Here is a 13,866-nt window from a genome sequence, read left to right as displayed (position 1 = left end):
CAAGTGGGACATACTAAAACAAATGACAGTACTTGCCCACAGGGAAACCATACTTGCCCATAGAAAAACCATATTTGCTCATAGGGAAACATAGGACAGTACTTGTCCATAGGGAAACATAGGACAGAACTTGTCCATAGACAAACCATACTTGCCCATAGGGATCCATTGGAAAGCACTTGCCCATAGGGAAACATAGGACAGAACTTGTCCATGGGCAAGTATGGTTTCTCTATGGAGAAACCTTTTACAAAAAAGAACCATTAAAGATTATAACTGTTTTCAACAGCATCAGAGCTTGCCTCCCATTCTTTTTCTGATTGGTGTCCACCAGGAGAAGAACCTTGAGCATAGTGGCCCCCTTCCTTTGGAACTCCCTGTTCCTGGAGGTCAGGCAGGCACCAACACTGTGTTGCTTCTGGCCCCTCCTAAAAACAGCTCTATTCCAGGAAGCATTCCTTGACTGACAGCCATGGATTTTATTGGTGTTCTGTTTTTTATAAAATATAATTGTAATGGTTTTTTTTTTAAAAAATGTATCTTTTACTTTTTGTATTTACGTCTCTGGGATCTGTTTCAGATATAGAGTGGTATGCAAATATAATAATAATAATAATAATAATAATAATAATAATAATAATTCCAAAACAACTAGAGGGCAACAAGACTATCTTGTTTCCAGCAGAAATAAATCAAATGGACAACTCTCAAATTACATTCTTAACTAAAGAAGAAAACAGAACAAAATCAATCTTATTTTAAAAACTGAGCTAAATTGCTTTCTATGATCTATTTAATGAAGTACAGGTTTAAGCAAGATTTGGAGGATTTAGCTTGTAATATCCATTCAGTATATGAACGTCTTTAAGCAACTGTTGGTTTCTACGGCTTCCAATAGAAAAAAGCCTTCCAATATCCCATGGAAGTTTCTTAGATAAATATGATATATATGACCAATAAGACTGGTATATGTTTGTTAGTCATTGACTTAGGACTGGACCCAGCTCCCCATTGCACAAGTGGATAGAACTCTGTACGGTTGGGTGCTATACATAAATGGGAGGTAGCATAGAATCTCTACAATTTGGCATGATGCCATCCTATTAACATCTTATTAGCATACAAGTGCCCCACAATAGGTTTAATTTCATATCTGAAAATGAAAGTGCTACATTAATATATTAGCCTTTAGAAATGCTTTGAATCTTATGTGAGTGACTTCTCATTATTTATTTGTTACATTTATATCCTGCCTTTCCTCCATGAAGTCCAAGATGGCATTTATTATAACAATATGAAAGAAGTACTGGATGCAGCCTGAGTGGGATGTGATTCGTGGGAGGAAACAGGAAGTGGTTGTGGGCAACACCCATGGCTTTTGGCCTCAGTAGAGAAAGGATGCTGCCTTGAGAGAGCTCAATGGAAATACTTCGTTTAAATAAAACTTCGGTTTGTTTGGAAGTCTGTGGGGTGTAGTACATCAACTTTGAAATATACATGATCCTTTTCCTCTCTTCACTTTATCCTCACAACAATCTTGTGAGATAGGATAGGCTGAGAGTCAATGACTGACCCCAAATCACTCAGTGAGCTTCATGGCTAAGTGGGGACTAGAACCCAGTACTCACGAATCCCAGTCCAACACTTTAACCGCTACACCGCTCTGGCTCTCAACGTCAGACTTTTTATGCAAGTTCTAAGTGTGTCTGTTGTGCCAGTGAATTCCAGTATGTGTCCCAACTGAACCAAAACTCCTTCACTGACCTAGAAGATACAATTTCCCAAAATCTAGGTTATATACTCAACAACAGATCACCATCCTTGTCAAATTGATGTTGCATGCTCGAAATCTAAAGCTGGCTAAACCAGGCTCAACATTTTCCCATAATGGAATATTTTTTCAACGATACTTTGCCAAATGTCAGCCAGAAACAATTTATTGCAGATTTACAAACTGCTGGAAAACAGTGGTTACAATGGAAATACTGACAGGTCCTACCTATTAAGTGAATTAGTAAGCCAACTGTCCTATCAAAGTTTAATTAGTAAGCTAGCTCTGAGAGTTTCCAAAGAAATTTTGTAATGACAGAAGCTTAGCTGCATCAAGTCTAGAAGGCAGCCTGTTTTCGGATAAAACAAAAATATTGCAGCATAAAAGCAGTATTCAACAGGATAGAAAAGTATTACTTTCTTTTCTGCAAGCAGAAATCAACATATCTAATGCTTTATCACGTTGCTTTAGCCAGAGCATTTGCTAACAATCTGCCCTTAATATTGTACAACTACTCTAGGATTGATTTTATTTTATTTTATTTATTGCATTTTTATACCGCCCAACAGCTGAAGCTCCCTTTTACTTTGGCACAGGTATAATATAAAGGTATAATATAATGCTCCCCAAAAAACTGAAAGAAATAATGACAGTTTGTCATCATTTACTGAGGATTTGAAAAAAGCCACAGATGAAATCGCTAGCATACCATCTTTCTTCAAGAGTATTCCATTTATAGGCACATTGTATAATTTTCACACACTATAATAGTTGCATTGGCTATTCATTTATTACTGTTTAGGCATGGAGCATCCTTCCCTACTACTGCTGCTACTCCCAAGCAAAACCAGCAGAGAAACATGAGATGGGTGGTGCTTTCACTCATCGCTGCTATTCAACCCATCTGCAGCAGCAAAGCCCATGGTCCCAGGAGGAAGGACACCAGGTGAAGTGAGGCTGTGTAGATCTAGGGCTTCTCTTTAAAATCAACCAGCTGCCAAAGCAAGTGGCTTGTCAATGCACAAAGAGAAACCATCAGATGTGCACAGTGTGGAAATCTAGTACAATCCAAGATGTGGTTAAACTAGTGAGTAGACGATTACAGAAACAGTACTTTTGACTCAAGTTGTGCCTTCCCCTTCTTTCATCTCGGATTTACAACTTATTAATGTGTGAAACGCATAGCTGAGCCTGGCTTCTGGCTCTAGATAGGGGAAGGGAGAAAGAAAGGCAAACAAGATGAGAAATGCTCTGGGGGAACTCCACAAACTTTTTGAAGTTTATGTTAGTTTCTGGCAGTCCTCATGTTTTAAAACTAAGCTAATGCATAAGAGATCAATCTTGGTGAACGTAATCTTGGAGAACTATTGACAAAATTAGCAGTGTCTTTCACAAGTGGCTTTGTTTTGAAATTGTAAAAAGTCCCAGTGTTTTTGCCAGCCTTGGAATTACAGAGCTGTACTTGGATCATCCTGGAAATTACACAACAATCCCAGTCTGCACCTCAGCTCCAAGACTGAGATGAAGGCTGGGAGTGGTTTGGTGGCTATATTGCCAAGGCAACTGGTAGTGCATAAGTCATGCTGGGCCAAACCAGCAAGACTGCCCTTCCCCTTTCCTGCTCCAAAGCAGGAAAGGGTTGCCAGGGGTGTGCGCCTTGGTTGCAGTGCCATGGCTGAGTGGCTGCCAGACAGGCAAACTTTGCCCCCTGTTTGGCTAAAGTGCCTAGCTGTCTGGTGGCCAAATCAAGAAGGGGTTGGGCAGGGACAGATGACCATGATTTTTGGCTTGGAGTTGGCTACCAAGGATGTCCAGAAATTGTGAGCCTCTATTGCAAGCCTTAGACTAGAGATGGGGAACTTCTGGTCCAAGACCCACAGGGATTCCTCCAGCATGCCCAGCAACTTCTTCCGCTAGTCCTGCCCCCTCTTCCATGGAGGAAAAAGCTCTTGTCTCCTATCAGCAGCTGATCAGAGGTAAGTGATTTGTCCTGCTTTACAAGGGAAAAGGCTCCTTTTCTAAGCGCTTAGCAGGGCAAAGCACATCTCCGAGAAGCTGCTGATCAGAGTTAAGAGCTTTTCCCTGTAGGAGGAGTCAGAGTCAGAGCAAGAAGCTACTGAGTGATTTAGTCCTGCTTCCTTCTGTGCCATTTTCTGCAAAGATTTGTCCTTCTTATTTCTAAGAAAACGTGCAGAGTCTTGCCCTGCTTCCTTGTGAGTAGACATGATGCTCATGTTTTCTTCTGAGTAGACATGCAGAGACTTGGTATTTGGGACAGTGCTGCTGAATAACTGCTTCCTCTTTACAGCTGAGTAGATATGCACCTACTTTGCCTTCAGCCCCACTCGTAGATGGAAGGCAGGCCCCGACACCATTTCCAGATTGGAATTCAGTGTTTAAGCTGAAAATAGTTCCCTACCCTTGTCTTTCAGTTAGGGCAGTATTATTATTATCCCCCAAAAGCAGACGGATGACTGAGCAGAGTGGATTGCTTAAGATCCCATAGCCCTGCAAATGGCAAGATTTGAACCATGGATTTACCATATGTGGCCTGTAGCCACATATATGTCAGGCCTCCAGAATGTATGACCCACCAAGACAAATACAGCTCACCCACCAGGGTCAGTATAAAACTCTTATGTTTGTTTCCTCTTAGGACTGAAAAATCTTGCAGATGTTAAGCATTTGGGAGGCAGGTCACAATACATGGCTGATGGCCTTCATTTGGCTTGGTGGGTCACAAATTGATATTAACATCTTCAAGTACATACTCTCCATGTATGAAAATGTCATCATCGATAAAGGTTTCATTCCTCCTCAAATACAACTCATTTAAGAACATAAAAAGAGCTTTGCTGGATCAAAACAAATCTCCATCTAATACAGCAGGAGTGCAGAGCTAATCTTTGGTGGCCAAATTGCCCACCACCATGCCCACTATGGGCCAGATGATGTCAACAGGCATGGCCACATCCATGAATGTTATTGTCCCACGCCCATCTATTTTCATTTTCTCCATGCTGAGAAGCAGCATGCAGTTCTGTGCCTCTCTCAGGACAGAGAGAGAGGCTCAGCCTGCACTGGGAGATGCAGCTCCTCCCAGCACTCTGAAATACAGAATATTGTTTCTAACATAGGTCAAACAGATGCTTCCAGAAAAAAACACAAGAAGCTCTCCCCCATTACCTAACCTGCAGCAAAGGTATTCAGATCTATGTTTTGTCGTCTCAGAACCTGAAGATTCTTACCTGCCATGGTCACCAACAGACATTGATACATCTGTCCTCCATAGATTTGCCTACCCCCCCCCTTTTAAAGTAATCTGAGGCCTGGTCTACACACACACCAGATTGGCAAGGGTGCTAGAATCCTGAGATGCAACCCTGCTGCAAACTCTCCTGCCACCTCCATCACCCCCATTCCTACCACATTGCTTCTCTTCCCACTGCCACCAAATTGTGCCCCCTTCCCCTGTCACGCACTCCCCTTCCTTGTACCTTTGCCGCAACTGCTTCAGTTACATGGCTGGCAGAAGCAGTGAGGGGCTCTTGCTGAGAGCTTGTCCAAATCTCATAAGAGCCCTGTGGCTGCTTCTTCCAATGGCATGGCTCTCCATAGAGCTGACACGGTGATGGCAAAAGTAGGAGGGGTTGATGATGAGGGTCACAGAGGGCAGGTGCTGCTCCAGAGAGCCCCATTGGCCTGCTCCTTCGCTGTGGCAAATGCCATGGCAGGAGAGTGGCTGGCGGGACTCTCCAGACCACCACTGGAAGTGGTGGGGCAGCAGCTGTGGGCTCTCCTGGCAGGGGAGAGTAGCACAATTGGCTGCTCCTCCTACTCTGCCATCAGATGCGAGCACCTCACCCTGCTTCATGGGAGGGCCAGCTCTGCTGAGTGGAAGAGTGGACTGTACCACTTCAGACTGCAGGGGGATGATGACACCTTTTCTAATGGTTTCTCATCTCCAGGTCTAGTCTCTCATTCTTTTCTTTACTTCTGCGTAATTGCTTTCAACAACACAGAGAGTGGGCATGACTCTGTGTGAGAATCATAAATATTAAGTGTATGTGAATTCTGTGTGTGAGGCCAGCTCACTGAATCCAGACCAGATACCTTCATAACTTTTTAAGGGCAGTATATAAATATTGTAAACAAAATAAATAATAAAGACAATACTATACTGGTACCTGAGTCTTAAGCATATGAACACAGAAAGTTGCCTCATTCTGGGCTATTGCCCTCATGTTCTGCTTTTGGGTTTCTCAGGCACCTGGTTGGACAAGTGTGGGAAAGAGGACACTCTAATGGAGGCTGGTGGCTCCAATGTCAGTAGGGCTGTGAATCTGCTCCGAGTTTCAGTTAGAACCAGTCAGAACTCTAAAGGAGCTATCCAAGGTGTGCTCCTTTAGAGCTCTGATTGAAACCCAGAGCGGATTCACCATCCCACTGACATTGAAGTCATCAGCTACCTCTGCTCTAAAGAGGCTTTTTATCTGATCCAGCAAGACTGTTCATATATTCCTTAGGTCAAACATTTTGTCCACCGAACCTACTACTGTCTGCTTTCACTGGCAGAAAATCTCAGGGTGTAAGGCAGCAGAGGTCTTTTGTGTCACCTGCTATGCTATCCTTTAAAACTGAGTTACCAAGGATTTTCTACATGCAAAGCATGTGCTCTGCTCTACCATAGAGCCCCTTCAGTATGTGTGTATCAGAATAACAGCCTGTGATAATGGCATAATGCCATTTTTAAGAATTTACACTGCATTCCCTATGTGCTTATGTACTTGGGAACAGACCCCACAGAATTCCTCGTGGGATTTAATTCCAAGTAAATATATATGGGATTGGGCAAAACGCCACTGAGGTATTTTAAAAACTTGGCTGACAACTAGCTTCCAACTTGTAAACTCAACCAAGGGAACGATGGCACAATTTTTAAATATAATTGCCAGGGAAACATTCGGTTTTAAGAAAACAATTTTAGAATAACCCAAGCGCCACAACCGTTGACCCTAAATCCATGCAACAAAGGCCATCCTGTTAAATATGAAAAACATCGTGCTTACCTTCCTCGTTCAAAACCCATGGCATGGATGTGAGGTCTGATTCATAGCCGCAAGTGCTGTCTTCAAAGGCACAAGAGCCAGCAGAGAATTCAACAGCCTCGGCTAACTGCAAAACTAGAGAGGACAAAGCCAGCTCAGTTCCTAAGGAGCACTGGGTGAACGGGGAATGAAAAGAACTGTGTCAAAAATCCGCTCTTCAGGAAAGCTGAACTCAAGAGGCGCAGGCATAGCAATACATGCACGGAACCTGTTGCATTCACTTGCCTTCTTGGGCTATTTTTAAAAACGGTCTCCCTGTGAGGAGGAAAACGCTGTCAACGACCTCCATTAAAAACAAGGGTGGGGAGAGCCCCCCCCCAGCTATCCACATCTGCAGATGGAAGAACCCAGCTGTTTTCCCATCCCTCCCTCCATCCCTCCCTCCCTTTACCTTGCACGGTGAGGAGATACAGCAGGATCATTGTGGCTCTTGCAGCGAGGAAAAGCAAACGGCGCTTTCTCTGGTGCTGAGGTAATGCAAGTGGGGTGGTGGGGGTGCGAAGGGGCCTGAGAGCTGCCTCCGCCGCCTCGGGGGAACGAAGCTGCTTGTCCAAAAATAAAATAATAATTACTAATAAAGCGTGTGCAATGTCAATGAACGACTTGAAGCACCAGGGCGCTGAAGTGGAAGCAGGAGCAGCAGTTAAACTCGGGGGCGGGGGGCAGGGTTGAGCTTGGATAGGCTTGAGGGAAGCCCGCCAGCCAGCCAGCTGGTCCCAGGCTCGAGTGGGAAGAGGGAGGGGCCGCTCGGCGTTTTTGCCTGGGCAGCAGACGCTCCGCGACGGCGAGGGAAGCCCCGCAGCCTCCAAGAAGTAGCCCCTGTCCCCCTCCTCCTCCTCTCCTCTTAGACAGCCGCTGCTGGCAGCAACTATACAATCTCCCGTTCTATAGTTGCTGCTGCCAGAAGACAGAGGAAAAGGGGGCGGGATTCCTCTCACTGTTCAAAGAGCAAAAAGTTGTTGTTGCTAAGACAGACGATAACCAGCCAGTGGAACAAGTTGTTGTCATGCGTCAATTCCAGATAACTTTGTTTTGTTGCCGGGATGCATACATTGCATCTCTCCCTCTCCATCGAAAGCTTTGGGTCAATTGTGATTTTAGTGTGAAATATTATTTGTTTTGAGTATCACTGAATTGTGTCCATTATGTTATTGCTCCCTCGCTTGCTTTCTCTCTCACACACACATATTCTAAAGCCCTAAACCATTTCAAGATTCAGAGGCCTATAACATAAAAATAAAGAGAAACACGTGTATTGCATTATAACAGAAAGGGTAATGAAAGGGTACCGCCCAGCATTAGAGGGTGCTTGTAGTTTAGCAGTGTTTTAGATAGGCTTCTCAGAAGATGGCCTGGTTCAGAAGACACCTTAAACCACAGTTTCAACCATGGTGGTTAAGCCAGAAAGCTAGGCCATGTTCAGAAGACACCTTAAACCATGGCTTTAACCATGCTGAATAACACTTTTTAACTTAGTCACTGTGGTTACAGCTGTGGTTTAAGGTGTCTTCTGAATGGGGGTGATGCCCTAATAAGAAAAGTTGATTTGAACTGGCTCTAGTTTTGTGCTTATTGCCTCCAATACTAAATGCTGTGTTGTCACGCTTTCTCAATATATGGCAACTCTGTTGTAAGTCAGACGTTCCAACATATTTAAGCCAAAGCAATTTCATCTTCGTTATCTTACATTTTAGTTATCTCCAACATGTTTAGAGTCCCCTCACAATGAGGCCCTAAACCATGGCTTACTTGCCTTGTTCCTAAATCTCTCTCTTTCTCTCTCTCTCTCTCTCACACACACACACGTATATTTTAGTGAATTATTTTATAATTTAATTATATTGTTCTTTATTCTTGTAAAGGATTACAATGGACCAAAGCAATGCTGCTGTGCTCATCTAACATTTTAACCTGCCATTTTCATTCTTCCTTTGTTTCCTTTTCTTGAGTGCTGAAGGATACATCCCTCTGCTCTGTTTTTAAAAAGTAACTAACAGTAGGGCTATCTCTCTACAACATCTATCTCCCCCTCCAGCAAGTCTACTCTCATCCTTTACGTGAGAATAATACACAACAAGACTGGTGATGGTTTAGGCTAATGCATGAATAAGACTTTAAAAAGAAACCATTTTAAGTAATCTCAAAAGACTTTTAAGAATAAATGTTTTGCAAATCAACAGAGGTTTGCCATACAGTGTCTCCCACTGCACTGAAAGGAACTTCTCGCTTTGCTTTACAACATATCTCATGTTATATAAAGCATGTGTACAAGTATTTCATGGTCTCTGGAGGCAATCTAGTGCAGAAGGTATATGTCCAGATGTTTTGGACTTCATTTCCCAGAAGCCCCTACCACCATGGCCAATAGCAGGGAAAGCTGGGAGCCGGGGATCTATTTTCTGCCCAGCCCTGATCTAGTGCACAGGTGTGCATGCATAAATAGATGTAAGGAGGCATCATTTTTCAGCCTAGGCTTTACCTTTTTGTCCTTTTTCTAGCTGTTATGAATTGCTACAATGGAAGTTACAGACGTTGAGTGAAGCAGGGATCTTAAAGGCTGCTTCCACGCTAGCCATTTTCTCTGCAATTGCTATGCTTTGCTCACTCATTTTTATGGAGCATCTTCTAGAGAATATCATTCCCAGCCCATTCCAGACCAGTGTTTTTGGTGTGATCTTCCTATATTTTGCTTTTTCAAATCTAATTTGTGATGCTAAATAAAACAAAAGTGGTTTATTTATGGCAATAAGTCAGAATGGAAAGAAAAGTTCTATTAGGTTTTTTTTTAAAAGGCTCCTATGCTTGTAAAATTCAGCACCTTCTCCTTGCAGATGCATCAATGTAATGCTTCTTATTATAAATAAAATAAAATAATAATTAAATAAATAATATTGATTGTGGCTGAGGAATTACTGATGGATAGCCTGTTATTTGGCCTTGAATAACCTATCTGAATTACTCAAATGCCAATTTCTCTTCCTGCAGGAATGGTGGTGGAAGGCTTTAATTACAGATTTCCTCTCATTTTTCTTTTCTTTTTATATAACACTATTTCACTATTTAAAAAATAAGAAAAAACAATGAGAGTTAATCAAACACAAGTGAACACCTCCACACACACTGTTGGATACAGAAATGGGCATTGGGGCAATTCAGAGAGGCTATTCAACACACTTGTCTAAACTATATAGCTTTACAAAACAAACAACTATATAGACAATACCACCCCATCTATCCTAAGTGGATCAATTTATCATATTTCCCCATTTTTAATAAAATAATGTTTCCCCCCTTAGTTAAAAGCAATTTAATCATTAAACCTCATTACAAACTCCACATACTCACTGCGGTACTTAAGTAATGTACATTTGGATTTAAACTATTACTTACAGCTTTCATCCTAAATTAATAGCATCTCTAAGTTCTGATCTCCATATGAATTATAAGTGAAACACTGCAGTTTAAAAGTGGGCCTATCCATCTTCACAAATTCTGAATAGAACTCTTTCTTCTCCATATATAATGTCATTGGACATTTTTGGATTTAAATGTATTTCTCCTTACCAAGCACTAAAGTAAAAAAACTAGTTTTGAGATTTATTTATCTCTTAAAAACCAGCCAGGCTTGCAATTGGGCCAATTTTAAGTCCAAACACTTCCACAATACATAAAACATCAGTGCATCTACAGTGCTCTACAACAATGTCCTTTTGTTCAATATTCGAAAAAATATATTTAATTTATATAATATTTAAATATGATTTGCAAAGCCCTGGCCACTGTATTCCAATCTTTACTGGACATTCCCCATACCTCAGATTTTTAAGATGATGCATGGTGTTGGCATCTGTCTCAGATTTCCCACTACGCCAACTTTTACTCAGGGCAAACAAAACAGACATCTGCTTTAAATGTATACACAATATGATGTATATTTTAATGAAGTAGGCTGCAGTTCTGTAACTGCAGGCTGGAAAGTGGATACAAGTTGTAATGCGAACTTGCTTGATGAATATGGCCAGCCCTGCCATGAGGCAGGGTGAATCCTCCACTTCAGGCGGTGGGTCAGGAACGGCAGCAGATCCTGTGCCCACCCCCAGGAGTCCTGATGTTGCTGCTACCATTGCCACCACACTATGTCTCTCAAACACCACCTTCAGAGGCGCATTTGGAGGTGATCTCAAGGGAAGGACCTTTTGGTGGCTGCTCCCAGGCTGTAAAACTCCTTCCCAAGGGAGGCCAGGTTTGCTCCCCCTTTGCTGTCCTTTTGCTTTATTCAAGAAGACCTATAAGTTGGTCTATTGGGTTGGGTCCTCTTTTTAATCTGTTCCCCCTGTAATTGTGTTTTTATTGTGTTTTTAATGTATTATTTTATTGTTTTAATCAATTTTAATAGTGCCTGCAAGCTGCCTTGAGTGACATTTCTTGATAGAAAGGGGTTCAAATAAATAAAGGAATAAATAAATGTGAGGCATAAGATGGGCTGAGGGCCAGAAGGCCCACTTGCCACTCTTCTATTATGGCAAATGCAGCAGCAGGAAAACAGCTGTTGTGGCTCTACAGAGCAGGAGCTGGAGCTGCCGAGCTGCTTCACTCCAAGTAAGATGTAGGTGGCACCCAGTGTGGCTCTTCACAGCATCACTCTGAGGGGTCTTTCTTTCGTGTGAGGCATTGGCAAGAAGATGACCCTGGATATCATCTGTGCTGCAGTGGCACAGACAGGCTCTAGGACCAACAACGCCTCACTCTAAAGGAGCCCTTAGAGTGAGGCATTGAGGGAAGGTGAGTAGCAGCTCCTGCTCCCCTCCAGCAGTAGTGTATGCCAGTGCTGGCAGCTTGCACAAGCCCGTGCGGTACACAGCACTAACACACAAATCCCACCTCGGACAGTGGTGCACAGAGGTGGCTCGACTCTCCCCCACCCACCCAAGTAGCGATGTGCAGTGGCAGCTCATGCTTAATCCACACATAGCTAGGACCTGTGATTATGGCTCACACTCCCCCACCCAGGAGTGGCAGATGGTCTTTCACCATCCCTGTTGATAATGTGCCAGCATAAGAGCCATGCTGGATCAGATCAAGGGTCCATCTAGCAGAAGAAGAAAAATAATCCACTGACAGACTTTAGGAAAACAACTGAAAATTCCCATACAAAAGATGAGATAATATTGTACAGATAGATTGTGTGCTTATGAAAAAGTAATAAATTTGGATTGGAGCCAATGTCTCCAACACAACACAAGTTTTGCCGGTCCAATGGAACTTCTCTTTCCCTTCCTCCCCTTTGGGGAGTGCAAGGGGCTGCAGGCGAAAGGGAAATCCAACAGTTTCCATTCTGTTGGATTCGACCCTTTATGTACATTCATGGGTGGCAATAAGTACCAACATCAAAGGACTAGGGATTGAGACCTGGAACGTGCAAATAGAGAGATGCCACTCAAATATAATCTTGCGCCTTCAAAGTGGCACAGACCAATTTGGCAGTCCTGCTTCTAGAAAACATCTACCTCATCCCTTATTTTTAGCCTTTTAGAATTCTGCACAAAAGACTGGAGAGATCCCTTATTCCTCTCTTCTAGTATTGTACAACTGTGTTAGGACAGACATTATGTGGCTCTTATGAGGGCATGGTTCTGTCCTCCATCTGTTATGGGTAACAATGCACAGGTTGCACAAAGACATGCAAAGGCATTGTGCACGACTTCTACGTGACGCCACAGAAGCATATGCTGAGCTAAGCTTACTGAAGCTTTTTGGAACCAAACCCTAGCACCTTTCTGCAAATAATCAAATAGGCTATTTTGTCTCTTGCGTAGTATTGGTATAGATTCAAGTATGATCTAACATGCAACAAAGCCAGAACTGAATAGATTGCAAATGAAAGCCTAAGCAGCAAAGCAACAAATAAAGACCAGAACCATTAAGTTGCAGTCTTGAACATAGAAGCCGAGCTGAAATCATTAGAGGGATTTAAATATCCAATAACTGGAAGCAGCAAGGATTCCAGCAAGCAAGCAATAAAAGAACAATGTTTCAATAAAGAAAAAATATATTTTAGTTATATATCCCTGGTTAGTTATTCTGGTTAGTTCTTTACTCCAGCCTATTAGCATGTTCCAAATTGAAGAGTGGGCACATAGTTTCTTCCTTAAGGAAATTGGCTTATTGGGGTGGGGGGCATGTTTAATCATGCACATTTCAGTGCAGCCTGCATAGGGTAGTTTCCTGGTATGTCATATGTCCTTGTTATACAAAGATTATTTCCATTCGGTTTCCAATAGCTTGGCCACTATACGAGTATACTGTTCTCCGTGAGTTTCAGGTCTGTTTGTGTGTTTGTTTCATGGCCACGAAACCAGTCAAGCCATGTAGCAACCACATTTTAGTCTTCACATGGTACTCCTGTTAGGTATCCTTCTACAATCAGAGAAGCATCAAATTTTGGGTGGTGATGTTGTTTTTATTGTGTTTTTAATCAATTTGCTTTTATGTCTGCCTGGCGCCTACACTGTACTCTTTTCGGCGCCAGCTGAAGACCTTTTGTATTCTCTCAGTATTTTAACACTTAATTTTAACTTAAATTTAATTTTACTTTACTAACTTTGTATTTTAATCTTATATCAATTTTGCTGCGTGGTTTTATCCTGGTTGTGCTTTTTATATTGTATTTTGTATTCGTGTTTTTAACCTGTTGGTCATTTTATTATGGTTTTAATTTTTGTGAACCACCCAGAGAGCTTCGGCTATTGGGTGGTATAAAAATGTAATAAATAAATAAATAAATAAATTGTTATGTTTTAATTACATTTAATCCTGGAGGAGAAAGCTATCAATGGCTACTAGTCCTGATGGCTATGTGCTACCTCCAGTATCAAAGCCTATATACACCAGTTGCTGGGGAACATGTGTGGGAGGGTGCTGTTGCACTCGTGTCCTGCTTGGGGGTCCCCGATTAAGAACTGGTTGGCCACTGTGCGAACAAAGTGT

The 13,866-nt window shown here is 42.3% G+C and overlaps 1 protein-coding gene across 2 annotated transcripts in view; it reads right to left on the bottom strand.

Annotated features, from left to right (window-relative positions):
• Positions 1 to 7,359, bottom strand: part of MAMDC2 (MAM domain containing 2) — a 55,467-nt gene extending 48,108 nt beyond the window's left edge. For both annotated transcript variants that reach the window (XM_063128561.1, XM_063128562.1), the window contains exons 1-2: positions 7,271 to 7,359; positions 6,841 to 6,954 (exon numbers count right to left, since the gene is read on the bottom strand). In XM_063128561.1, coding sequence (XP_062984631.1) covers positions 6,841 to 6,954; positions 7,271 to 7,301 — 145 coding nt within the window. In that variant the 5' untranslated portion in view covers positions 7,302 to 7,359. The remainder of the gene's footprint in view (positions 1 to 6,840; positions 6,955 to 7,270) is intronic.
• Between the last annotated feature and the right edge of the window lie 6,507 nt (positions 7,360 to 13,866).

The sequence above is a fragment of the Elgaria multicarinata genome, chromosome 6 (assembly GCF_023053635.1).
Source record: "Elgaria multicarinata webbii isolate HBS135686 ecotype San Diego chromosome 6, rElgMul1.1.pri, whole genome shotgun sequence".
NCBI classification, from domain to species: Eukaryota; Metazoa; Chordata; class Lepidosauria; order Squamata; family Anguidae; genus Elgaria; species Elgaria multicarinata.
The sequence above is the reverse complement of the archived record's forward strand: the minus strand, read 5'-3'. Positions and strand labels throughout refer to the sequence as shown.